This window comes from Vicugna pacos, chromosome 32 (genome assembly GCF_048564905.1).
Source record: "Vicugna pacos chromosome 32, VicPac4, whole genome shotgun sequence".
NCBI lineage: Eukaryota > Metazoa > Chordata > Mammalia > Artiodactyla > Camelidae > Vicugna > Vicugna pacos.
In genome coordinates, this window is record NC_133018.1 from 14,096,025 (window position 1) to 14,123,815 (window position 27,791).

At 47.7% G+C, this 27,791-nt stretch overlaps 1 protein-coding gene across 1 annotated transcript in view; it reads right to left on the bottom strand.

Moving 5' to 3' along the window:
* Positions 1-27,791, bottom strand: part of KSR2 (kinase suppressor of ras 2) — a 370,971-nt gene that overhangs the window by 133,610 nt on the left and 209,570 nt on the right. Inside the window, exon 5 of the mRNA XM_072953632.1 lies at positions 18,986-19,170. Within this exon, the coding sequence (XP_072809733.1) occupies positions 18,986-19,170 (185 nt within the window). The remainder of the gene's footprint in view (positions 1-18,985; positions 19,171-27,791) is intronic.

Here is a 27,791-nt window from a genome sequence, read left to right on the forward strand (position 1 = left end):
TAATCTACTGCAGGCTGAGGGCTGACACATATTGTGGGTGCCTGACTGTGTTCCAGGCTGCTAAAATAGAATGTGCAAAGGCCCTGGGGTAGGACAGAATATGGCAGTATGAGGGACTGAAAGAAACCAGTATGGCTGGAAGAGGGAGAGTGGAGATGAGGCAAAGAGAAAGAGAGGGCAGGAGAGAGAGAGACAGAGAAAGAGAGAGAGAGAGTGTGTGTGTATGTGTGTGTATGTATATAAGGGGGAGGAGTAGATGGGTTAGGGGAAGAACCAAGCAAAATGAAGCTAGAGAGGGAGAGGCCAGAGCACACAGCCTGGTGGCCACACTGAGTTTTGTTTTTGACCTAAGAGCAATGGGGAGTCATGGAAAGGTTGCAAGCAGGAGTGACTGATCAGACTTGCCTTCTGCCCAGATCTCCTTGGCTGCAGCAGGGTAATGAACTGGAAGAAGGCAAAGGGAGAGGAGGAGTTAGGAGGCTGGGGCTGTGGTCATGATGGCTTTGACCCAGCAGTGGAAATATGAATGCAGGGAAGTAATTCGAGAACTAATTAGGAAGTAACAACAGGTAGGAATGAGGGACATAAGGTTGTGTGGGAGTTGTGGTCACTGAATGCGTGAAGAAGAGAGGTACTGATGGGCAGAGCAGATGGGTGTTAATGGCGGCTGGAGAAAGTAGGGTTCAGGACTGTGTCTTCTGCAAAAGGCAGGAACCCTACAGAGAAAGGATAACGGTTAAAGAATCCAAAACAGTATATGTATATAGATACAGACATATCTGAATCACTTTGCTGTACACCTGAAACACTGTAAATCAACTATACTTCAATAAAAATAAATTAATTAATAAAACAAAATCTTTTTTAAAAAAGGACAATGGTACTGCTTCTGGTTGGAAGCAATTCACCAAAGACCTGAGGATTTGCAACTCAGCTCAACGAGCTCCCTGTAAAGTAAAAATGCTCCCCAGGCTGACAAGAGACAGCAGAACGAGGCTCGAATATCAGTCTGTTCAAAAAAATGAATGAATGGCGGAGACTGGCTGCCAGGGAGCTGCTGTTTAAAAATCACAAGTCCGGATGATGGCCTGACCCCCTATAACTGTTTCTGTGTTTGAAAAATACTTCTGATCAAAAGACAACTTTGTGATTCTTCTTTGTGATTATTACCAATCTAGGTCTTTCCTTCTCCATCAGGAAAACAAAAAGGCTTGACTTTTATCTACATTTTCAAGCCTACTTATTTTTCTTCATCTATATTCCAGTATGCTAAATATTATGATGATAAATCTAGATAATATTTCCTCCATTCCTCCTCGAAGCATACTAAGTGTTAATTAACACCCAGAATCCAAGTGAAACCTCAGTGTTTTCTACAAACTCACAAATTAGATGCATCAAGTTCCTCGGGGGTAGAATGGGGATAATCATCATTATTTATCAAATGAGATAATACACAAAAAAGCACTTGTAAGCCAAAAAGCATTATACAAAAATGGGAGCTGTTATCATTCGTTAAACAAAATTCCAAAGTTGGGGGAAAAAAAAAACCATTACAGTCCTCATAAAAAATGTATTCATTCTGATGGACGGAGAAAGCCAGGGTGTGTAAGATGGAGCTTTAAAAGCCCCTCCCAAAGCTCAGATTCCCTGGAGAGTCCGAAGGCCCAGGAGTCCACCAGGCATTCCTCAGCCACCAAACTTCCGGGGGTCAACCACGAAGGCAGACAGTCACCAGGCCAAGATTAAAAGGAGGAGAAATTTTACTTCAAGGAGAAAGGGGCTTAAAGGGAGATGCCCCAGGATGTAAAATCTTACAGGAACTATCTCTCCTTCAGGCTACCATTCAAATACACCATCACGGAGGAATCTCCATCTAAAGTCTTACTCCCATTGCCCCGTGAACTGGCCACAGGGAAGGTAGAAATTCAGAGCTGGGTCCCCTCAGATCAGCCACGCCCAGCACGAGGGCCCCCAGAAATGATCGGCCTGCCCTGAGGAATCTGGAATCAACTCAGGCTACCTCCAGGTAGATGGTATTTTTCTCTGTAAGGAGAATGTCAGTGTCGAGATCCATCATATCCACATTCCTGGAAAATTTTAGTCGGGCCCAGAAGCAGACCCTCTGGCCATCCCAAAGTAGAGGAATATGAGGGCAGTGAGATCAATTCATCTGAGGGAGGTGAGAGTGGCCCACGAAATGACCCCGGACACCGGGGCCGTGGGTTATCAAGGAGGCGATGCCACACAGGAGTCAGGGATGCGGTTGCCCCAGCAAATCAGAGGTGCCACCTGCACTCAGAGACCTGCAGCCGGTAGAGGGTTAACCCAGGGCCAGTCTCCTGGGGCGGAGGCCCTCTGGAGAAGCCAGAACCTGCTGCTAAAACTCAGGGGCAGAAGGAAGCAGACCTCCTGCCCCCTCTGTGATGGGGAGGGCTTTCTTTCACTGGCCCCCCAGAAAAGCCAAGCTTTTCCGCGATTACCAACAGGACCGAAAATAAGAGAACATACTCAGAAAGAGGCAGAGAGGGGAAGCAGTATACACCGTAAGCCATGAAGGGAGGGTAGATGATTATGAAGAGATTAAAGCTGAGAGCAAACGAAAAGATTTTTAGATGAATAGCCTGAACGTTTCAAATGAGTTCGAATGCCAATACGCAGAAGACGGGAGGAGTTTTTGCCTTACCCAGTGAGAGAAAAGAAAGGAGATTTAAAATAAAAATGACTGCCTGTCCGCGAAGCAGACATTTAAAAGACAGAAAGCAAAAAGAGACCAAAGATTAAGATAAATGGTACAAACCCACGAGATGACAGATCAAAAATGAAAAAGTGATGGGTTAAAGGATTAGAGAAGGCGTTAGTAACAGAAAAGGCCACAACTTTATTTTTAAGAAATGAGAGGAATCTGTTTTAGCCAACTTACTGCTTTGGAATACTTTTCGATTTACAGCAAAGTTACAAACACAGGACAGAGAGTTCCCATACACCTTTCACGCAGCTTCTTACATGGACACAAGACGTCTGTCAAAACTGAGAAACCGATGTGGATACATTGCTATTAAGTAAACACCAGACTTTATCTGGATTTCACTAGTTTTCCCCCAGTGTCCTTTTTCTGCTCTGAGATACCATAGTGCGTTTAAGAGAGAATATTTTTAAAAGGAAATGAAAGCAAAGTTTCAAAAATTATCCAGGTACATATGAAAAAGGAAAAAGGAGGGATAGGAACAAGTGACAACCAGTGGAACAGAATAAAAAAGTACAGGATCAGTCCTGAGTGACCGTAGACACCCGACCAGTGACAAGTTGGCATGGCAGATTAGGGCAAAGAAAAAAGCCTATTTGACAAATGGTGCGAGGAAACTGGTCATCCACTAGGGAAAGTGGAATTAACAAAAAGGAGCCTGCCTTATACCATACACCGCGAAGAATTACTCATCCCCAAGTGTCAACAGGGCTGAGGTCGAAAGGCTCTGATCTTGTAGAGTTGAATGCTTCAAAGTGAAAAATAGGGGAAAAAAATCCAAACGTCCATCAACAGAGGAATATGTGCATTAACTGTGGCCTATTCATACAGTGGAGCATTACCATATTTCATGGACTTTTAAGATGCTATTGAGTGTAAAGTCGTTAATTTATGAACCACTAAGACAGAGGCTGCCAATCATCTATGACGCAGTGCTTTCTTACACTTGAAATTTTAAATTTAGTGTTATTTTTAAATCTTCTAGATTTATCGAGGCATATTTTATCATATATCGTGCTGTTCTGCTCTTACGACTTTCTGCATGGACTGTATGTATAGATAGTTTATTGTTTCAAGGCCAAGTTACAGTGTAACATTTTTGAAGACCTTTCCAACTCCAATTAAATTCAACTCATGTAACAGCCACAGAGCCCAAAGCCTCAAAAGTGACGCCATTATAGGCATTTTTCATTACTGGTTAATACAAGATATTAACATAGTTCCCTGTGCTAGACAGCAGGACCTTGCTCGACTGCTTTATATATAGTAGTTTGTATCTGCTAATCCCAAACTCCTAATTTATCCCTCCTCCACCCCCCTTCCCCTTTGGTGTTAACCATAAGTTTGTTTTCTACGTCTGTAAGTCTGTTTTCTGTTTTGTAAATAAGTTCATTTGTATAATTTTTTAGATCCCACATGTAAGAAAGCGGGATGACCACAGTATTCAAAGGGGCTTCTGACGAAGCTTTTTTGGCTGGGAAAATGGCTTAATTCAAATTGCTTATTCCCATAGTGTTGCAGGCAGTATAGACCTCCTGTGTGCCCGAGGAGGATGGGTGGCAACAGCTGTGTCTAATTGGCTCCCACCCCCTCCTCTGCCAAGAGCCCCCATGGGCTTCAGGTCCGGATTCTCTTCCGTGGCAAACGGTCGTCCAGGGAGCCAGCGGGGCATCCTGGGAAGCAGCACTAAGTCTTTATGGTCACTAGGAGGCCATCTGCGAGGTGCTCACTCCAACGCACTGATTGATGAGCAATTTCACAGCTGAGAGATCTCATGTCATTTTCCCAAAAAGCACCCAGTTCACTCCCAGACTGATTGTACAGTCACCAGGAGACTGACTCATAAGCATGGCACTCACGCACATCAGGGCTGAGGACGTACCCCTTACAGACACTTGTTAGTATCCTAGGGCTGCCCCAACAAAGTACCCCAAACTGGGTGGCTTAAAACAGCAGATATGTATCCTCTCACAGTTTTAAAAGCCAGAAACTTGAAATCAAGGTTGTCGGCAGGACCATGTTCCCTCTGCAACTAAACGGAATCCTTCTTGCATCTTCCGGCTCCCGGTGGTGGCCACTCACCTTTGCTGCTGCTTGGTTTGAAGCTGAATTCCTCCAATCTCTGCCTCCATGACCATGTGGCATCCCCTTGTATGTTTCCATCTCAGGGTCCAAATTTCCCTCTTCTTGGAAGGATTCCAGTCCTACTGGATTAAGGGCCCACCCTACCCCAGTATGACCTCATCTTAACTTGACTAATAACATTTGCAATGACCCCATTTCCAAGTAAGGGCATATTCTGAGGTGCTGGGTGGGGCTAGGACTTCAGCATACCTTTGGGGGAAACTCCCTTCAACTCAGACCCACGTGTCAGATAGCCCAAGTGCCATTGGAGGGGAGTGCAGAAACAGCATAAGTGGGTCAGTGCCTGAGCCTGAGGCTTAAAAGCTTCTGTCAGCACTGAGATGAAACCCCACATACTCAGCTAAAATCCCAGATCTGGCTCCTGCTCGCTTTTCCAGTCTCACCTCTTATTCTCTGCCTCATGCACAGACCCCTGTGCTCCAGAAACCTGTCCAACTCCTTCAGCACAGACTGTTCCTTCTGCCTTAAATGCACATCCATCCCATTCATCACCTGGCCAGCCCTACGGAGCTTTCAAGGCTCAGCATAAGCCCTTGCCCATGGAAGCCCTCCTCGGTTCCCTGGCTGGATTAGGCATCCCTGATCCGCCCCCATCCCCATCATCACTCCTCTGTATTCACTCGCATTGCATCCTGGACATCCACGTTGCAGCTCTCACACGCACCATCACTGGCTCTTTATATCTGTCTCCCCCAGCAGTCTGGATGTTCTGTGAAGATGGAGATCTTGACTGACTATATGTCCTCGTACCCCTGGTACCCACATGGAGAGGATGCACTCTGAAATGTTTGGTCGGATGGACCGATGGAGGAATGACTCTTGAAGAGATCAACTCAAACATTATACTATCAAAAAAGCCATAGTTCCTGGGTATTTTCAAAGCTCCCTCCGAGATGCCACAGCCAGTTTTGTAGTGTAAGAAAAAGTGGAAAAGCGCTCTGGACCTCAAGGTAAACCAAATCCTGACCCCAAGTCCTTCCTCCCTCTCGGTGACCCTGAGAAAGTCACATATTCTCCCTGGACCAGGTTCTCTTTGTTTTCAAAGTGAGAAAATCAGGGTTGTTACATGAAGGCCACACCCCCTGACACCTACCAGGTACTCAGTCCCTTCTGGGGTTGAGGGGGATGGGAGAGTCTTTTTAATTCATCGGTGACAGGCTGGTCTTGGGATGGCTGGACCCAATTAGGAATCAGGGATTTTGGAAAATACTCTCCATCCTAGGGCCTCGGGTTTCCCATTGGTCACATCTAAAGTAATTTCTAGGGGGAGGGTATAGAGCCCAGCATGCACAATGTCCTGGGTTCAATCCTCCGCACCTCACCAGAAGAAATGAATAGATGAACCTAAGTACCTCCCCCCTAAAAAGTTAAAATAAAGAAATTTCTAGGATAGCAGTTCCCAATTTAGTTTCAAAAAAGTGTCTCAGGGGCCCCACTGTGGGGACCCAGGGGATGGGACACAAGGCCCCCTGCTGTACATAGCCAAGAACAACTCTACTTGCATCTGCTGATTTTGTATACGAGGTGATCATATAAGCTTCTTTTCAAAGAAGGGGTTTCGTTGCTCAGTAATATTAATAATCAACCTTTAAAACTCTGATCTAGAGAAAGGATTCCTGACTTGAATTTTATGGATCAGAAAATTTAATAAATAGAAGTTAGCAAAGTCTGTTTCTAAGTAAGGACACTACAGAAAAAAATCACCATCTATAATTATCCATCATTTCACTTTAAAAGGACATTTAACACCAACAAGGTTTGAAGGGTATTAGTTCAAACTAACAGACTGTTTATTTATTAAGTTCCCTAACATACTTCATGGAAACACAGTATGTCTCTTGTCCTTTTTTTTTTTTCAATCTGGCTGGCAGCTGGTTAAAAACAACACCAGGTCCCAACCTTGGTCTCTGGGTCATCATTCCAAGGGAGCTTGATCAATACCCAGATTCTGGGCCCCACCACAGAGAATGAGGGCAGGAAAGAGATCCTGAAGCAGCTGACCCGTCAGAGCCAGCACTGGGGAACCTCCAGGGTCTTCTCTTGCTTAAATCTTAGGTATAGGGTCAACGATTTGATTCTGACACTTCTGCACAGCTTCTCACTCCGTAAGTCCTTCATTAAACACTGAATGAATGAATGACCCGAGTAGGGAACAGCAGATATCTTAGGCCCTCTGGACAGCTGTCGAAGTCTCCTCGTTAGCCTGGTCCCCATCACCTGATCCGTCTGTCATCTGCCCCAGGAATCACTGTCCTGTCTGTATTTCACACCTGTCGGCCCACCCACTTCCTCCACCTCTGCAAATGTGCATTCAGAGGCCTGTGCTGATGCCTCAGTGCAAAGAGGCAGCAAGGGGACCAGATACTCTGACAGTGATCAGTAAGCAGTTAGTAAGCAGGAACAGCCCCGGTGAATCATGGCCCCAGCAGGGCCCCAACACCTGTAAATCACAGGGATCACACCACAGTCCCAAACCTGTCTTTCTCAAACCCTATTTCTAGGGCTTGAGAGAAAAGAAAGTTCACAGCACCTACCCTACTGTCGTAGATGTTCAGAAAATCCTAAAAGAGCGCACCTCCACCTGTCCGGGGCAGCTTCTGAACACGCTGGCCACTGCAGCTGGATTCGTGGTTCTTGACCTTGGCCGCACGCTGCAAGCAGCCGGGGAGCCTTAAAAAGTGCTGATGCCTGGGCCCCACCCTCCAGTGGCTCTGCTGCCACTGGACTAGGGTGCAGGCTGGGGATCAGAATTTTGAAATCCCCCAGGTGATCAGGATATATAACCAAGGTCGGAACCACCAGGCTGAAGCAGTTCCTTATTTCACAGCCAGCTGAAAGCTCATGGTGAAGGGGAAAAAAAAGAGATTTCTGACATCATCTGAAAGTGCGAATCTCAAGTGAACAGAAAGGGAAACAGGACTCATCAAATAGGGTCATGCTCTTCTCCTGAATTACCAATCATTCATGTTTCCCCCTGGCTTCTCAGGGAGGAGAGAAACAAGTGAGAGCATGAACTACAGGCACCCAACCCACAGACCAGTGGATTTTTCTAGGGGCAGCTGTGGCTCTTGCTGCTCAGCACCCCTGTTCTGGGAGCGACATCACCCGGGTGCTCCTTGGAGATCTATTCTCCTAATCGCAACCCTGTTGGTTCAGTGGGGTTGATGCACTTAGATCTATAAAGATGGAAGCCTGGAGCAGCCAAGGGCCACCATGTAGGGAGAGCCTAACTGAGAAGGAAACCCATAGGTGGAAAGCAGGATTGTGAGATGGGAGAGGAAAAAGAACATGCCCTGATGACACTGAGCTCCTGGTTGCAGCCATTCCTGAAGCCCTAGTTTGTATCTTGATTTTTTTTTTTCAGTGCCTGAGCTATCAACATTCTTTTTATTTGCTGGAGCTGGTATGTTCTGGGTCTCTGTTCCCTGCATCAGAAAAAGCCCTGTCAAATGCAGTTGTGGAAGTCTCTCAGCCAGGTGCCCCCTCTTTCACCAATAACCCCCACTCCTCTCTCCAGGTTCTGTGGGATTTCCAAAAGGACAAGAAACTGGGTAAGTAGTAAGGACTGCTTCCTCTCTCTAGACCCTGGATCCCTCACACCCCATAATCTGCGCTCGGAATTAAGTTTACACGTGAGCCGAGGCCAGACTGTCCCTGATGCAAACCTTGACTTCACAGTCTGCCTCCCCACCCGTTGCCCCTGGAAACAGAATCCCAGACTGCTCGGAAGGGGTTGTGAAGTGGCCATCACCTCAGTGTGGATGAGCTGGGCTGTGGGCGTGGAGGCCCCTAACAGAGGAAACAGGGCCTTGGATAAAGTCCTCGGTTTCTCATGAGGACCAGCTGTGAAGTGGCCTCATTAAATAAGGTAGGTGGAGAAACCCCCCCTCAAAACCACACTGCTTTGGCTCTTCTTGCAGTTCCAAATCCAGCAGAGGAAACAATGACATCACATGGAACCTGTGTGTACGCATGTGTATAATATATATAGCATATATATAACATTATACTATATATGTGTTATGCAGAACATAAACATGTGTTAGTAATATTATATAAATAATAACTGCTGATATTTATGCCTGCTCACCATGTGCCTGGCACTGCGCTAGCCATTTATACCAGCTCTCTCATTTAATCTTGCAACCACCCCTACGAGGGAAGCCCAACTATTCTAACTTTGCAGATGCAAAGAAACTGTGACTCAGACCTCACTTAGCTGAGGCCTCTCAGCCAGTAGAGGGCAGACCTGGGATCCAAAACCAGGTCTTGTTTGGCTCTGACGTCTGAGCCAAATTTGGCCCCCACCGCCGGTTTTGTAAATAAAGCTTTATTGGAACACAGCCTGCCCCTTTGGTTCCATGAGGCTGCATTCATGCTACTACAGAAGAGCTAGTCGTTGACACTATTGACTTGCAAAGCTGAAAATACTTGCTCCCTGGCCCTTCGGAGAAAAAGCAGCTGACCCCTGGCCTAAATATTCATGTAGCATTTTATAGCTCATAACAGCTCACCCATCTCATTGGCGAGTTAGATCCTGACCCCAGGTCTGCCAGGTCAAGGAGACTCATGTCATCATCAGTCCCATTTTATAGATGGGAGAATAGAGAGGAGAGGTGGTCCTGGTGCCCGGGGCCAGGCTGAGGCTCAGCCCCTGTGCTTTCTGCTGCATCCTGCCCAGCCGGGCCCCTGTTTGGGTGACTAACAGGATGAGTGGCTCCGGAAGAGCCACTGTGGGGGTCCAGAGTGGCAGCCCTGAGGCTTTGATGGAAGCCAGGAAATGCTGAGGCCAAAGGCAACAAGGAAGGTTAGGGAAAACAGAAAATACTGACCCTGGCTGGAAGCAGGCTGGGCTGTGCCAATGAGCACCTAAGGAATTAAGATCCCAGGTCTTTCACGGGATCAGCAACAGGGTTCACTGGAGGAGGCACGCCAGCCCCTGCCCCAGAAGGATGGTTCTGCCATCTGCCCCTCCCTTCCTCCCCCTCCTCAGCACTCGGTACCAAATCCCCAAGATAGGGCGCTCTGGTTTCCCAAGGGAGGGTTAGTCCTCCCTCCAGCCCCCATCCCACCATCTCCAGATCATCTCTATCAAGGAACTCTGCACAGAGTGGCTGGCAGAGTTGGGAGGCTGGGAAGATGGGTAACTGGAGACAGGAGGGGAAGGAGAGAGAGAAAGAGATGGTGAGAGGCAGAGAGAGGGACAGAGATGGGGAGAGAGGTGAGAGAGGCTGAGACCGAGAGACAGACAGAAGGGGACACAGAGAGAGAAAAGAGGAGGGTGACAGTGTTCCAGGGGAAACAAAAAGAAAAAGAGGCTGGAAAAACAAAGGTCACAATCTACATCCTGTGAGCCAAATCTGGCCCTCCACCTGTTTTTGCAAATAAAGTTTTACTGGGACACCACGCCACCTATTTGTTCCAGGATGGTCTATGACTGCTTCGCGCTACAACAGCAAAGTTGAATAGTCATGATGGAGACCACGTGGCCTGCAACACTGGAAATATTTAATATCTGGTCCTTCACAGACAAAGCTTGCTGATTTCTGATTTAGAAGGTTAACTCAACAAGAGTTGGAGAAGGGGCTTCTTGGAGAGGAAGGACCTAAAATCACACCTAAATAAGACAGAGACTTGCCTAACAGAGTGGATGTGCAAGATGGGGACACAAGAGGTGAATCTATTTCATTGCGGAGGGAAGCAACTTTGATGAACGCAATCCACACTGTCCCAACCTATCATCTCATGGAAACGAGGTCCCACCAAGTTATGTGCAGACGGTACCTGCCACTTGGAGTCTGAAGGGGCTATGGTTTTCCATTCTTGGCTCTGATGCACTGTATAACCTCTAACCATGGATTTCTCCTCTTGGAATATCAGTTTTCTCATCCGCAGAATGGGTACGCAGGAGCATGGATAAGGAATATGAATGTCTGGTGTGCACCGTGTAGTTCTACAGCAGCGTTACTTGTTACCTTTTATTCTTGTTGCTAGGAAATTGGTTGAAATCCGAGAATTCCTCACAGAGGGGTTAGAGGGGCGGTTAGTGGGACAAAGATACAATCAGACACAGGTCTTGATGACAGGAACAGGATGCCCACGCCAAAAGTATGTACCTGACTGAGGATCAGGACTCACTCCAAGGAGCACAAATGACAGCCCCCTCTCCCCCAGCTCCTAGCGCCAATCACTTACCAACCAATTTTGCTGCCACAATTCCTGGTGGGAGCAATCATAACAAAAGGTCTAAGGTTGATCACTGCACACTGGGTCCAAACGGTTTGTACTAAGGCAGGAATTGCAAAATATGCAGGCAGACCAGAGAAGAGGGAGTTGATAAAAACCTGGTAGTGGCCTTGCATAAAACATACATACCCACATGCAGGCAACTCACATGCACACACACATACACACATCACCAGCCCTCCACAGACACAAAACATCTCCCCTTCAAAACGAAGGCACTGTTTCCTTCCCCTGGAACACTTCCAGGAGCACTTTTGGAAGCTACAGTTTTGCAGCCACCTTGGCGTAACACGAAAGAAACATTAGTTGAGCATCGGGAGACCAGGTTCCAACCCCAGCTCTGGAACCCTGGGCAAGTCCCTTCCACTCTCTGGCCTCGGTTTCTCCATCTGTAAAATGAGGACTTGGACTAAAATTTTAGAGGCATCTACCACTTCCAACCTCTGTGATTCTAGAACAGAGGTTAAAAACTGGGAGCCCCAAGACCAAATATGACCCACAAACCTGTGGGGTTATTTAAACTGGTTCATGCAGCGTTGAGAGATTTTTTTCCTACTGGGTGCTTCCATTTTAAAATTGGGAGATTTCTCATAAAAGTCACGGTCTCTGACTTCCTTTGAAAAGGCCAAAGATCTGGCAGCCCTGGGCCCACAAAGAGGGGCCGCACTGAGTGAAACCCAACACCACTTACGCGGAAGTCCCACCCAAACTGCCCGGCCTGAGTCTAACCACGTGGGAACATCACACAAACCCAGACGGAGGGACATTCTGTAAAGCAGCCGGTCTTCACTCTTCAAAGATGTCAATGCCACAGATGACAGGGGGAAAAAATGCTATAAAGGATACTATTAGGACAAACTGCTGAAGTTGGAAGATGTTCAGATGAATCTTGATTCGACATCAAGTTTACTGAATCTGGTAACTCTTCGTGGTTACGTCAGCGAGAATGCAGTCTAGTCTCAAATGGTCCCCCAGCAGGAGAGAGAGACAGACACAGAGATGGGGTTGGGGGCAGAGCTGGGGGGATTGAAGAGAGAAAGCAAATGCAAAGAAATATTAAAAACTAGTCATTCTGAGTTTAGGGGGTACCGGAATCCTTTGTATTGTTTTTCCAACTGTTCTGTAAATTTCCCCAAAAAAGCTTAAAAAAAAAGACAAATAACTGAGTGATTCTCAAGTGTTCATGTGCACAATCCCCTGGAAGGCTGGTGAAAATATAGAATCCTGGACTCTCTCCAGAGCTGCTGATTCAGTGGGTCTGGAAGAAGGAAAGCAAGAATTTGCATTTTTTGTTGTTTTTTGCGGGGGGAAGGGGGTTAGGTTTATTTATTTATTTAATGGAGGTACTGGGGATTGAACCCAGGACCTCACGCATGCTAAGCACACACTCTGCCACGGAGCTCTACCCTCCCCTCTGAGAATTTGCATTTCTAACAAGCTCTCTGGTCCAAGACAGGCTCCAAGAAGCCCTGGTACAACGTAGTTTAAACTGTGGAAGTGACCACAAGAAGCAGACATAGAAAGAGGTTTTAAACAGCAGGACTGGGAGAGGGGTGGTGAAAAACTCATCATGTTTTCAATATGAACCCTTCTGTATCATTTTATTTGTTTCTAGGGGTACAAACTTGAACGCCCATGAAGTACCTACACCAGCGCCTGCCTGGCAAGGAGCAGATGCTCAGAGTGGGTTAGGGACCTGCCAGGACCTCAGTTTCTGAAATACAGCAACGATGCTAGGACACATGGGACATGGTCTGCTGGGCTGGGGGCAGTAGCTTATCTTTGGGGAGCAAAGTCCTGCGGGTCACTCCATGCTTTCCCCTTGGAATTGCCCCCACTGAGTCAAGTCAGACCCCAACTTCTCGAAACCTCTTCTGATTCCGAGATGAGAACGTGGTTCAGAGGCAGCCAATTTTCGTCAAGATGTGCTCCTCCTCCCCCTCTTCCAGAGGGGTAATGAACCTTGGCCTCAAGCCTCATTAAACCCCATTATATAATCACCCCCATCCTGAGTCTCTTTATAACGCTTCCAGTGGCTGGTTCCTTGGCTTCATCCGTCTTTATTTCTACCCGCTGCTGCCTCCCTCAACACATCAGGCTTCTGACTCAGCCTCAAGGCACACAAGGCCAGGTCCTCAACGGAGGGTCAGCTACCTATCGCCGAGTCTCCAGGACAAAGAACAGGAGCTGCTTAGAGAAGAGCTGAGAACGGGCACGGGGAGATGGGGCAAGGTGGGGGCAGGTGTCTGTCCAACACCTGGTGAAGGACAGTATTTCCTAAGACCCAGGCCTCGCATTAAAACTCCAGCTGGTCTGCAGGGAACTCGAATTCAAAAAGATACATGCACCCCAATACTCACAGCAACAGTTTACAATATCCAGGACATGGAAACAACCCAAATGTCCATCAACAGAGGACTGGATAAAGAAGATGTGGTATCTATATATAATGGACTACTACTCAGCCATAAAAAAGAATAAAATAAAGCCATGTGCAGCAACATGGATGGACTGGGAGATCATCATTCTAAGTGAAGTAAGTCAGAAAGACAAAAATAGCATATGATATTGCTCATATGTGGAATCTGAAAAAAAAAGGACATTGCAAATGAACTTATTTACAAAACAGAAACAGACTCACAGACATAGAAAACAAACTTATGGTTACCAGAGGGGAAAGGGGGTGGGGAGGGATAAATTGGGAGTTTGAGATTTGTAGATACTAACTACTATATATAAAATAGATAAACAACAAGTTCACACTGTACAGCACAGGGAACTATGTTCAGAATCTTGTAGTAACCTATAATGAAAATGAAAAAGACTATGACAAGTAATATAGGTATGTATATGTATGACTGAAGCATTATGCTGTGCACCAGAAATTGTCACAACATTGTAAACTGACTATACTTCAACTAAAAAAAAAAAAAAACTCTGAAATTAAAAAAAAATTACCACTTACAATTGCTCAAAGAAATACATACGAATCTAACAAAATATGTAAAACAAATTTATACTTTTAAAATAAAATTTTAATTTATAATTTTTAAATAAAAAATTTTTAATTTTAAATAAAATAATTTAAAAATTTAAAAAAAAATCTAGTCTTTAAAAAAAAAAAAGAAAAAAACTCTAGCTGGTGCCACTAGGACCAAGATGGGGATGTTCAGGAAGCATGTCACTTGTTCGCTTTGGTAGCTGCTGCCCTGAAACGCTCAACCCCCACAGGCAGCTAATAAACACCCAGAAAACCGCAGGTGGCCAAAGTACCCTGTCATTCCTCATCTCTGCCAAAGATGTCCAGGATGACATCTCTGGCTCCTTTCTGCAGCTGCCTGGCCCCTGCAGGGATGGCTACCACCTGGGACAGTGGATTCCCTGAATATCAACCCCAGAATCCGGCAGGGTAATTGTTAGCCAGCGTGAACGCTGATCACTGAGCGAGCCCAGCAGTCTGGTGAACGAGAGGCATCTTTGTAGCAAGGCAGTCCCCCCACAAGACAATCCCCTCAACTAGGCAAGAGTGCCAGAGAGAAACCTTGAACACATTAAGCCCCCTGCTTGCTGAGAAAGCAAGTTTCAATGAAGGCGGCGTTGCCCTCCCCCACCCAGCATTGTAGATCCCAAATGAGTGCAAACTCCACCTCCTTCCTGAGCTTGTGACCTTGGGCCAGCTACTTAAATCTCTTAGCCCCTGTTTCTCCATCTGTAAAATGGGGGTAATAACAGTACCTACCTGATGGAGGGCTGTGAAGCTTAAATGAAACAACAGAAGAAAATTGCTTTGCCAGAACTGACGCAGCCCGGGACGTTGTCGACACACAATAAATGCCCTTTGCTACTGCTATCACCATCTTCATCATCATGACAAGCGATTCCATAACATAATGAACAGCAACGGCCCCTCAAGCTACCCTTTACTGAGACCCAGTGCTCTGAGCGCTGACCCCCATGCTAGGAAATCATGCAGATTTTTTTTTGTCCTCACTACATCTTTGCCGGATAGAAACAGACCCACGGGGGTCCGGTGACTTGCCCAATGATGTGTCAGCCACCACTTAGTTGCTATAAACCCGAAATCACTTCCGCCAGCCGGTAATGAATGATGGATAATTACTCCTCCCAGGTAGGTGGTGTTTTTTTTTTCATTCTGAAGAAGACTTTAGGGAATCACAGAGGCCACCTGGGCTAAGTCAGCTGGGGTGAGAGATGCCCTCCAAGGAGCCACAGGCACACACCTTATTGGACCAAAAGTGGTCCATGGGTGGAGGGCATCCCAACCAACACCACAGGGACAACACGACGCACGTGAACGCAGCGTGGGCTCAACACAGCGAGGACGGGGAGGTGAGCCCAGGGTTCTCTGCTTCTCCGGGAAGCAGGTTCACGCCTGAGTCAGCATCATCCACTCTGAGCAGCAGAGTCTGATACTTGTGTACTGTCCACGGCTAACCTTAGAGACAGATTCCTCATACACCAGAACTCCGTCTGCTTCCCCTCCACCGCTAATCACCCCCAGACCAGGGAAGTCGGGTGATTCGCCCAAGTCCTTCTTGAAGCCCATCTGAAGTGGTGAGGAACCTTGAGGGTCCAAGTCTTGGCCACTGTGCAGCCAGAATCTGCCTCATGCTGTCCCCAGGCATTATTACCATCAGGGGGAACAAGAGGTGGAATCACCATGCTTCACACCGAAGCCACGGACAGAGCTGACAGTGACGAACAGGCAGACAGACTCAGCCTGGCAGGGACAGCCTCAGAGGCTCCCTCGGCCGGGTCATGGGAGGAAAGCTGGCCTAGGGGTCCAAAGGCAGGAAGTTCTCTTCTGAAACTCAGCGTGGCATGAGGACTGGACAGTTAGAAGCGAGGGGGACCTGGCGCTGGCAGCAGTGTTCTCCCAACAGCCCCGGCCCAGAGTCTCCAAAGCCAGTTCTGAGTCAAAAGATTTGCCTAGGAGAAGCCTCTTGGCATACACACTGAGTAAGCCTGAGAGTTTCTAAGCTCTGGAATGAAACTTCAGGGAGTCTTTTATTGTACAGTTGGGGAAACAGAGACCCAGTTAGAGAAGGAAAGACGAGATGCACATTGGAGTTGCATCTGGATTCAAAACTTGCCCCCTGGGCAAGATCACTTGCCTTTCTGAGCCTCAGTTTCCTTATCTGTAACATGGGGATACTCATGTCTGCCTCAAAGGTTGAGGTGAGCCTTAACTGTGACAATGCTACTGACACGGCTGGCAGGGACAAGTCGCACAGGCAAACGGTGACATCACTGAGACGCCAGCTGAGAGCTTCTCATTTCCCGATCTGGAGTCAGTTCCACCAGGCTGCCTCTGTTTCCCGTATTGTTAGGATCAACAAACACGGGACTGGACCATAGGGTTCAAGCTACCATTTGGGTTACACACTTGTTCTCCCGGGAGAATCAATGCTATCTTTTTCCTTTCCTGGAGATCAGGGTGGCCTCTTTGCATTACAAGGACCAGGACGGTCCAGAGAGGCAGCTATGCTTCTAGGGCCCCTTAGTGTCGGCCCTGATGTGAATTAAGTACTTTGCTCCTGCCAACAGGCAAGCAGGGAAGGCTCTCCTCTCAGATGGTGACGGGGGCAGGCATGAAAAGTGGGGAGCCATGATGAATCCTTGCAAAACTCTCTGGCAGAAGCAGGGGTGGAAATGTGCAAATTTGTGTTTTTTTCCAAGCAAACTGGAGATGTGTCTACTCTGGCCAGAATGAAGTGCAGAGCCATGGTCAAACCCTCAGAGGTGGCCATGGTAACATTCGCTCATAGGATGGAGATGCTCGAAGACAGATGGCTGCCGGTGGCAGCTGCCCAGTGTCACGCCAAGGTAAATTCCAAGCACTCTTAGGGCCATGAGGGAGTTATGGGAAAGGGAAGAGGAACTGAGAGGCCGTTAGGCACAGCTTCAAAATTAATCATGGAGCCAGAGGATGGAAATACTACCAGGATAAGGAGCTGATAAACATCAGAACAACAGCTACCATTAATTAAGCACTTACTGTGTGCCAAGCACTGGGCAGACACCTTGACTCGCATGAGGCTACCTAATCCTCACACCCATCTGTGACGTGAAGCTCTCATTATCCCCATTTTACAGGTAAGGAAACTAAGTCTCAGAGAGGCTCTGACCTTGCTCGAGGTTAGCACACAGCTCACGACTCACAGAGCTGGGATGGGAACCCAGGCGTCTCTCCCCAGGGCCACGACACCCCGCCCCACCCTACCGCTGTTACACACTGGCTATGCCATCACCCCTCTTCCTCATCCAGGCTCACCACGCAGCCCTCTGACTGCCACACAGGCCCACCCACCATCACAGAGCGTTTCTGGTCTCTCTGACAGTGATTTCTCTTGACAAATTGATAAATTAGCCTTCTGGTGTTGACGTGTGTCATGGGGGCTATTTTAGCTTGCTTGATTCAGGGCCTATGCCCTCTGCGCGCTGAGATAAGCCAGGCTCTGGAACGTCTCCTAACTGATGTCCACGGGGTACCAGATCCTCCTCTGATTCCTGCGGTGGGTGCATGAGACACATTTGCAGACTGTAAGCTGAGTTCATGGTTCTGCCCCAGGCCGACCAGCTAGCTGGGCGAAGGCAGAGCTTCTGAACCCAACAGTCCGGACACTGGACATTTGTGTTGGACGTTCCATGTGCAATTTTCCAGGGGAAAGAATGAACAGATTTCATCCAGTTCTTAAAGGGTCCGTGCCCCCCCCAAAAAAGCTGAAAACCCCTTATATAAAGTTACAGGATAGAACCTCATGTTTAGAGAAAGGCATCTTGCTGGCTCTTTGAGGAATCTCATCAAGTCAAATCACGCATGATAGTTAAGCTTGTACACTCTGGAGTTAGAAAGAATCAGTTCAAATCCTGACTCAACTTCTCAATAGCGGTGTGATTTTCAGCAAGGTCTTTGATGTCCGTGGGCCTCAGTTTCCTCATCTATACAATGGGATTAATCCATCTGTACAAGTGACTGTTGCAAGAACTAATGGAGATCACGCATATGGGTGATTAGCAAGTAATGGTGCTCGGGAGACATCACTTATTCATCAGAGCAGCAGCACGTGGACACCGTCTGGCTGTATTAAGGCAAGGGGTTATTTCCCACACATTCTAGCATCCCCTCCTCTTTGAGGTCCCGGTCAATAAAATTTCTTGTCTTGGCTGGCGGGCTGCTTGGGCTTTTTTCAGGGGCTCCCCTCTGACCACATCTGTGATTGATCAGCAAAACGAGCCTCCGGGCAGAGAAGATTAAATGCGTTCTGAAGACCTCAGCCCTTGATCACCAGAAAGTTCCCTTTCCCCTCCCAGCGATAACCACTTTGCCTGCTGCAGAATTCATGGGAGCAGGATGTAAGCTACCCCACGCCACGCTCGGCCCAGTTTGAACCCCAATACATCTTTGAGATGTAAAGGTTATACACGTTGACCCGCGTGAGGGAGAAAATGACAAAATTTAATCATAGATGCCCTATGCACAGTGGCCAGGAAGAATCCTGTGAACCGGGCATCTGAGAAGCAGAGGAGAGGAAAGGCCGACGTTTCCTTTAATGCCCTGCACGCTTGCTGTCGCTGTCACCCCTACACACCAGCAGGCAAAAGAGGCGGCACCCGGGACCAATGACAACAGCCAGTCGGTCTCCCAGTGACGCCCCCTTCTCCTCGAAACCATCCCAGGGGGCGCGAGCGGCGCGGGCGGGAGGCGGCGGGTGAGGCGTGTGCAGCGAGCCCGTCTCCACGAAAAGGAAAAGAAGAGGGCGTGCACCCGGCGCGGAGGACAGCGGGCGCAGCAGCCCTCTTGCCGACTCGGATTCGGTGACTTACTTGCGGAGAAGTTGGCCTCGGTGTGGACGGGAGGGGTGGAGGGCAGGAAGGGCGCATGTCCCACGAAGAAGGAGCGTAGGGAGCGCTCGGACAGCAGCGGGGAGCGCTGCTGGGAGGGGATGTTCTCACAGCTGCCCACGCTGCTGTGGATCTTGAGGTTCAAGGGCTTGCTTTTCTTCTTGGCTCTGAAAGCGAGACAGAAAAAGAAGAGAGGGCAATGTATCCCTACGCACACAAAGTGAGAGCAGGGGGACCCAATCTCCTCAACGTGGCGCCCAATACCCCCACCCCCACCCCCCGCCTCCATCTGGCCCTGCCTCTCTCCCCAGCTCCTTCCCACTGGGCTCCAAACACATTTTCTGTGCGGCTTCTCACCTTCACCTCTTAGCTTATGCTTCCCCATCACCTGGAAGACCCTCCCGTTCTTTGCCTGGTCAATCCCCATCTGTCTTGTATAACTCTGGCTCTGGCGTTCCCTCCTCCAGGAAGCCTTCCCTGATACTCCCTCTTCCCTCCTAGCGTGGGTTGGGTGATCCTCCTCCATTCTCCTAAAATAAAGTTACGTATCTATCTATCTATCTGTGGCTGCACGTCCCTATTTTCCCCAAATTTGTTCTTTTAAATTTTGTCTCCCACATGGAATGAGTCTTTGATAGCAATGACTCATATTGTTCGTTTCTCTGTCTTTGGCAACTAGCACAGAGCCTGGCACACAGCAGGTGCTCATTAGACTCACTACATGATCAGTCTGGATTGAGACTGGCACTAATCACACCGCGCTCTAATTCACCGTCTTCCACACCTGACTGTGAGCAACTTAAGGGTAGGAATCTGTGGTTTTTGTCTTTGGCGCTCTCAGCCCCTAGCTCAGCACCAGCCAAATAGAATATACTTCTAGAACTGGTTTTGAAACATTTCTCCCCCTCCCAAGGAGTTTAGGTGATTGGTTTAGGAGAGTTTGGTTTAAAACTCCATCCAAAATTAACCTCAGGACTCTCCTTACCCTCTTCCCCCAATGCCCCATTCAGTTCTGGGCGGGAGTTGGGCGCCCTCTTGTGGCCAAAGCGAACCGGCCTCGCAAATTTTCACCGTTCGGGATGGAGCGCCCAGGAAGGTGTGTTCATTTAAGACTAGAAGCCTCCCACACAAGCAGCCTAAAAGTCAGCCTCTCCAGCAGGCCTGCCGCTCCTTGGCTTTAAGGAGTTCGAGCATGCCTGCGGAGTCGCCCCCTCGCTGGCAGCCCTGCTCATTATCTCCCCAGGGGTCTGCAGCAAGGCCCGGGAAGTTGCCTCCTGTTACAGCAGCACTCGATGGCTGGCTCACTCTCCCCGTGGCTGGAGAAGGGAGGGGGCAGGGGTGGCATTTCATTCCACGTGAGCGTCCAGTGGTGGAGATGCAAAGAAGCGACTGCACCGAGGGAGTGTAAGGTAGGAGTTAAACTCACAGGCTTTAGGGCTGGGGAGACAGGAGCTCGAGTCCTGACTGTCGTCTCAGGAAAGTGAGCACACCTCTTCGTGCCTCAGTTTCCTCAGCCTGGACAATGGGGAAAATCACAGTACCCGTTTAAGAAGGACGCTGTGACAATTCTATGAGATCAGGTGCTTGGCACGGGATCCAGCACAGAATGAGGGTTTAGGTGACCTGTTACTAACGTCCCTATGACCAGGTTAAACTGGGTAACTGTATAGCACGGAATTAACCTTGAAGGAGCCAAAAATTGAAGCTATGCCATGCTTTCCACCTGAAACAGCTAGCAGCATCCTCCACCCACCACTACCTTTGGCAAATGAAGAGGATGCAGAACCCTCTGGCGATAGATACCACGATTATCTCCAAAACAAGATGGGAGCCTTGAGGCACAAGCCACCAAGTGTGAGGCTAGATCCCTCGTACAAGGAGAGCCAAATCTAATCCAGCACAAGTGTAACAGTAGCTCGATGCTGCAGAGCATCAAGTTCCCTTCACTTATGGCCACCGATGGAGCAGAGAAGGGGTGTGTATAAATGTTAGCTGGACAGATGAGCGGATAAAAGGATGGATGGATGGATGGGTGAATGGATGAATAAAAAGGTGGATGGGTGGATGGATAGGGGGAAAGGGGAAAAAGTGGAAGGATGGAATGAATGAAGGGCAGAAAGGATGAGAAGATGGAAGGATGGGTAAGAGGAAAGAGGAGGTGGGAGGATGGGTGGAAGGAAGATTGGATGGATGGATGGAAGGGTGAAAAGGTTGAAGAATGGAAGGATGACAGATGGATGTATGTAATGAAGGAGGAGAGGAGGGCAGGACGGAAAGATGGATAGAAGGAAGTCAGGAAGAGAGACTACGAGGAAGAGAAAGTGGGTGGATAAATGGCTATTTGATCAGAGAAGGTGGAAGGAAATCCTTTATCTCTTCCCACCCACCAAGGAAGTCTTTATGGACAGGATGTAGGATTCACTTTTACCATCTGCCCTCATTACCCAGACACGCTCGGAGGGGAAAACAGACACAAATGACTGTGTCTGATGACTGTGACTCTGTACTAAAATGTAGTGGATATTTTGCAGTATATCCCGCAGATGCAATTAAAAAGAACATCCTCTCCATGATCTTTGCAAGATATATTAGGTCTCTATTACATAAATGTCTTTTCTGGAAATGGGGCTGATTCTGGGGAAAACAGCAAAATGAGGTGGCATGAAGCACTGGCCGGGGCAGATCCATCCCCTGAAGCTGTGTCAGCCCTGGATGGACATGCTGCTTTCTGGATGGACAGCCAAGCCAGGGCTCGTGGACATGGCGGGCTGGACCACAATCTGTACCTAGGAAAATGTGCTTGTTTACAGGAAAGAACCATTCCAGTCTTCCCACCTTCCTGATGCCTAATTTACATAGAATAGGACCCTGAGAATTCTTACCTCTTCAAATTGGTTCATTACTTTTCATCTCTAGCCTCACAGTTCTGGTCCAAGCCATCTTCTCCCTCTTAATTGAACTCCCAATTCCACTTTTTTTTCCTTTTGCTTCACTTTTTTTTTGTATTGGGGTAAGATTCACATAATATAAAGAAGTAAGCATTTTAAAGTGAACAAATCAGTAGCATTAAGGAGCCACAATGCTGTGCAAACACTACCTCTATCTAATTCCAAAATATTTTCCTCCTCACAAAACGAAACCTTGTACCCATGAAGCAGTTACTCTCCATTCCCCTTCCCTCCAGGCCCTGGCGACGACTGATACGTTTTCTATCTCTAAGGATTTGCTTGTTCCTGGTATTTCATATAAATGGAATGAATCATGTAACATGTAAACTTTTGAGTCTGACTTCTTTCACTTAGCATGTTTTTGAGGTTCATCCACAGTGTAGCATGTATCAAAAATCATTCCTTTTAATTGCTGAATAATACAAGCCCACTTTTGTTTCTTTATAATGTATTTTCCACCCAGCAGCCAAAGGTTTAAAGATTGTACATTGCATCATATCATTCCCCTGCTTAAAAACCTCCAAAGGTTTTCTATTGTTCTCCCTTCTTGTGGCTTACAAAAGTTTCAGAGGACCATCAACACACTCTCTCTACCTTCTCCTTGGACCATCACCTTGTCACTCTCCGACTCTGGTCATCTCTCTCGTCATTGACCACACCAAGTTCTTATCTGCCTCAGGGCCTTTGCACATGCTGTTCCCTCTGCCTGGGACACTATTCCCCATCCTGCCTGTTAGTGGAGACTTACTCACCTTTAGGCATCGCTTCTTTAGAGACACTGTCCTCAACCCTCAGAACCAGGTCAGCTCTCCAGGCTACGTGCGCTCCCAGCACTGTCTGCTTTTTCTCCTGCCTCCCCATGTGAATTCTGCATTTACTTTGTGGTTCCTGAATGTCTGTCTCCCCCAGGGCCTGTGCTCATCACATACAAGGGAAGCGCCTGTATGTTCAGCAGCTGACACAAAGCAGGCACCCCTCAGTGGCAGAGCCAAGATCAGAAGTCCATGTGCCCCAGCTCAGACTGGGACAATCTGACCTCCTCCATCTGGGGGGAGGTCTAAAGGACTGTGACCCAGTTTCGATCTGTGAGTCAGGAGGACTGTCTGTCAGCATCTTCCCAGTTAATTCTCACCTATGGGCTCCTTGAGGGCAGGTACGCACCTTATCTCTTTGGCCAGCCGCTGGCCACCTCTGCCGAGCCCTGCAGACAGCTCTGCACTCAGAATGCACTTCACCCGTGCGCATCTGCCAGCCTGCCTCTCAGAGCCTTCTTCACAGAGGCTGCCAAGGGACGTCCCAAACTGGTAAGTAGTCTTTGCACCATCTCCTCTTCCAAAAGTTTGCTGGATTTTAAGTTAAGCCAACTCGCTGGCTCACGTGGCCCCTCAGCCTCCTCAAGGGTGGGGCTATGTCCCCTTGAACTTGAAAGCCTTCACCGGCCAAATTCCTCAGCATCTCATGAACGGGGCCCGGGGCATCTGGCCCTGCCGACTGGGAGGAAATGACAGGGCTGGGGACAGACAGGCTCCTCGCAGGCGCAGCAGGAGGACAGACACAACATACACTCTGATATACCCCTTCTGGCTAAGCCAGTAGCCATCTCCCCAAACAGTAAAGAGTGGCCACTGGTCTAACCCGGGGCTGCGTGAGCTGCCCCTCCCTCTCAGATCAGGCCATTTAAATCCTCTGCAGTTGGCCTGATCTGATGACCCCAGTGGAGACCTCCAGGGAAGAGCCTTTCCAAAACCAAAGAATAACACCAGTTCTTGGGTGAGAAGAGGTGTGGGTGAGGGGAGTAAGGATTCCCCTCCGCCTAGCTGCTCAGAGCCTGTGGAAGGGGTGGGGTTGGAAAAGCGAGGGGCTGTTTACTGAGAATCCACTCTGCTCCTTGGCCACAGGCAACGACCCTCATTCCTGGCTCAAGCATGCCCCGAGTGTGGCAAGAATCACCAGGAGCCCTGGCCAATAAAAAAAAAAAGGTGCACCGATGAGTCGGTGGAACAGCATAGGATGCATTTTCCCCCAGGTGTGGAGGAATAGGCAGTGTGCTTAGATGAGACACACTTGCATTTTTGTAACTTAACAGTTAATATTTGAAATACTGACTTTGCACATCAAATCCATAATTTTGTGCTGTTATTTCCCAGTAGACAGTCTTACACAAAATATACTGGGAACGAGAAAAAGAGGAGGAAGAGGAAGAGGAAGAGGAAGAGGAAGAAGGAGAAGGAGAAGGAGAAGGAAGAAGAAGAAAGAAGAAAGAAGAAAGAAGAAGAAGAAGAAGAAGAAGAAGAAGAAGAAGAAGAAGAAGAAGAAGAAGAAGAAGAAGAAGAAGAAGAAAGAAGAAGAAGGAGAAGGAGAAGGAGAAGGAGAAGAAGAAGAAGAAGAAGAAGAAAAAAGAAGAAGGAGGAGGCAAGGAAGAAGAAAGGAGAAGGAAAAGAGACGCTGGTTGAAAAAACAAATGTAAAGTGAATTCAAGAGTACAGGTCCCACCAGAATGGCTAAAAAAGAGGTGACAGCACCAAGTGTTGGCAAGGATAGAGAGCAACCAGAATTCTCGTAAAATTCTGGTGAGATCGTGAACTGGCTCAACCATTTTGAAAGACCACTTACAGGATCTAAAGACACTGAACACACGCTCTGCCCCAACAGTTTCACCCCAGGGTATTAGGTGCTCAACCAGAATGCATGCCCTTGTCCACAGAATGACCTGCGTGAGAATGTTCATTTCAATGTCACGCATATGGGCAAACATGGGGAATAATCTCAATGTCCATCAATAATAGGATGGATAAATGCATCGTCGTAGACTCATACATTTGACTACTGCATGACAATGAAGATAAGTAATATGGCTGAGTTTCAAAGACACTTGGGCAAAAAAAAAAAGAAAAAAAAAAGCCAGCCACAAAGAGCGTTTACTGTATGCTTCCATCAGAGTCCATTTACATGAAGTTCAAAAAAAAGACAAAACGAATCCATGGTGAAAAAGGCCAGAAGAGTGATTTTCTTTGGGGAGATTACTGACTGGAAGGGAACCCAAGAATCCTTCTAGGGGTTGGACACGTCCTCTGTCTTGATTGGGTGGTGGTCACCTGGGTGTACTGATAAATACAAATTCATCAAACAATAATTGTGCAATTTACTTCTGACTGAAAGTGATGCCTTACAAAGTTTTTCTTTTAATAGCAAAAAAGACAAACAACCCACTTAAAAAGTGGGCAATGAACTTGAACCAACATTTCTCCAAAGATATACAAATGGCCAACAAGCCATTTGAACATGAAAAGATGTTCAGCATTACTACTCACTAGGGAAATGCAGATCAAAACCACAGTGAGATGCCACTTCCACCCACTACGATGGCCATCATGAAGAAATGAGAAAATAGTGTTGGTGAGGATGTGGAGAAATTGGTACCCTTGTCTACGGCTGGTGGGAAAGTGGTGCAGCCACTGTGGAAAACAGTTTGATGGCTCCCCACCAAGTTAAACGTGGAAGTACTATATGACCCAGCAATTCTGCTCCTAGATATATACCTAAAAGAACTGAGAACAAGCATTCAAACAAAAACTGTATACAGTGTTTGTAGCAGCGTTATTCACAACAGTCAAAAGGTGGAAAAAAACCCAAATGTCCATCAGCAAATGAATGGATAAACAAATCGTGGTCCCTCCAAACTATGGAATACCATTCAGTATTATGAAGTACTGATTGATACTATAATTGTAGATGAACCTCAAGAACATTAGCTAAGTGAGAAAAACCACATATTTCGATTCCATTTATATGAAGTATCTGGAATAAGAAAATCTAGAGAGACAGAAAGCAGGTTAGTGGTTGCTCAGGGCTGGGGGCAGGAGAGGGGATGGGAAATGACTGTTGAATGGATCTGGGGTTTGGTTTCCATTTGAGGTGATGGAAAATTCTAGAACTGGATAGAGGTGACAGTTGCACAAGATGATGAATATACTGAACGCCATCAAATTGTACATTTTAAAGTGGTAAATTTATGTTATGTGTACTGCACTACAATTAGAAAAAAATTCATGGCCATAAAAAATAATATTGATACAGGAAGTATATTTCTCCCCATGTCTGGCTGTGTGACCTTCACCTAGTCACTTGACCTTTCTGAGCCTCAATGTCTTCCCCTGTAAAAATGCCTAGTAAGGCGTCTCTCTCATGAGGTTGTATGAAGATCTAATGAAATAGTGTATTCAGAGTATCTGGCACCTGAGCTAGGTAGCTTTTTTTTGCATTGGTCCCTCACCAAGAAATTTCTTTTCCTCTAGATACAGACTGAGGCTCCTTATGGGCAAAGTCCTTCCCATGTGTAAGCAGGTCAGGATTCAAAACCAAGAGAAGGTGGGTAAGTATCCACTAAGAGGATCAAAGATTTCCTCTTTACCCGGGGCATCTTGCCTTGGGAGAAGCACATGAGGGTCTGAGGACCACACTGACCCAGCACTGGGGTGATGACACCAGACTAGGGAGGCATGAGCCTTCCTGGAAGAAGGGGCAGCTATGTCAGGATTCTCAAAGGCACCCAGGAGAAAGGCTCGGCGGGGAATGCTTGTTCAGGGCACCCCTTCCCCCTCCACTGTGTTCTTCCAAGGACCCCTGGAGGGTCTCACCGTCAATGCCTGTTATTTCCTAAGGGACTCCTTGGCACCATTCACAATAATTTTATCACTAAAAGGAACACCCAATGCTTCTGACAGGGTAGTCACTGGGGCCTGGACTTGGGACTGGTCACTTGATGAAATTCTTATTCTCGAGGTGTACTGATCGACTCACGTGCTCTCTGTCTCCTCCAACTAGAACAGGAGCCCCATCTCAGTCTGGTTCCCCAGCGTTGTCTCCAGGACCTAGGAACACACTGGACACAGAGCGTCCTCCAAAATTATACATTGGATGAACGCACGAGTGAATACCGTCACCAAGCCTCCCAGGCCGTTTCACTTTACAGATGAGGAAGCTCAGTGCAGAGAGCACCAGGATTCAAACTCAGTTTGTCCCAATCCAGAGTCCAGGCCCCCACAACTACACGTGACACCAACCCAGTCCAGCGCCAGGGAGGGGGTTTTCCCCAAAGCTCTGGATCCTGGACCCAGACTTCTTCATGGACTGGAAGTTAGGATTCCAGGGTTCTCTGAGTGAGACCCACACGGCTGCCTTCTTCCCTCGACCACACAGAGATCCGGACTGGGGAGGAGATTCTTGCAAGAACCAAAGCAGAGTTTCCCCAAAGGATAAAACAGAACTGCTGAGGAACCAGATAAGGGATGCTGCCTGCGTCTGCCCCATCACAGGATCTGGCTTGGGAGGAACACAGCTCCCAGGTCACTGGACCTGGCTTGTGGGGAATCACTCTTGCAGAGTGATCCAAGTTATCTCCAAGGGACCCCTGTAGTGTGAAGGTCAGTTTTCCGTGGATGAGGACAGCAGACAATACACTAATGCACTCAGCAAGGACTGAGAGTCAAACAGCTCAGGATTAAGGTCCTACTCCCCTTCTGCCAGCTGTGTGGTCTCAGGCAATTCGCTTCCCCATTCTGAGCCTTTCTTCTTGTTTCTCAAAGAGAACTATCACCAAGCTGTGGAAACGATCACATGAGATAAAAGGGATCTGTAAGAGGGGAGGCCTGGCACCATCCTCTGGGTATGAATCTGAACTGGGCCAGTAAATTTCCTACTTTGTGAAGTCACGTGACCTTGACTCTGTTTTCCCTGTCTCCTCTCACCTGGAACCTGGTCTCACTCAGCTTCTCCATGCCTTCACTTTCCCCCCTTATCGGTCTTCTCTCCGCACGGCCTTAAAGGCTCGGTCAACGATG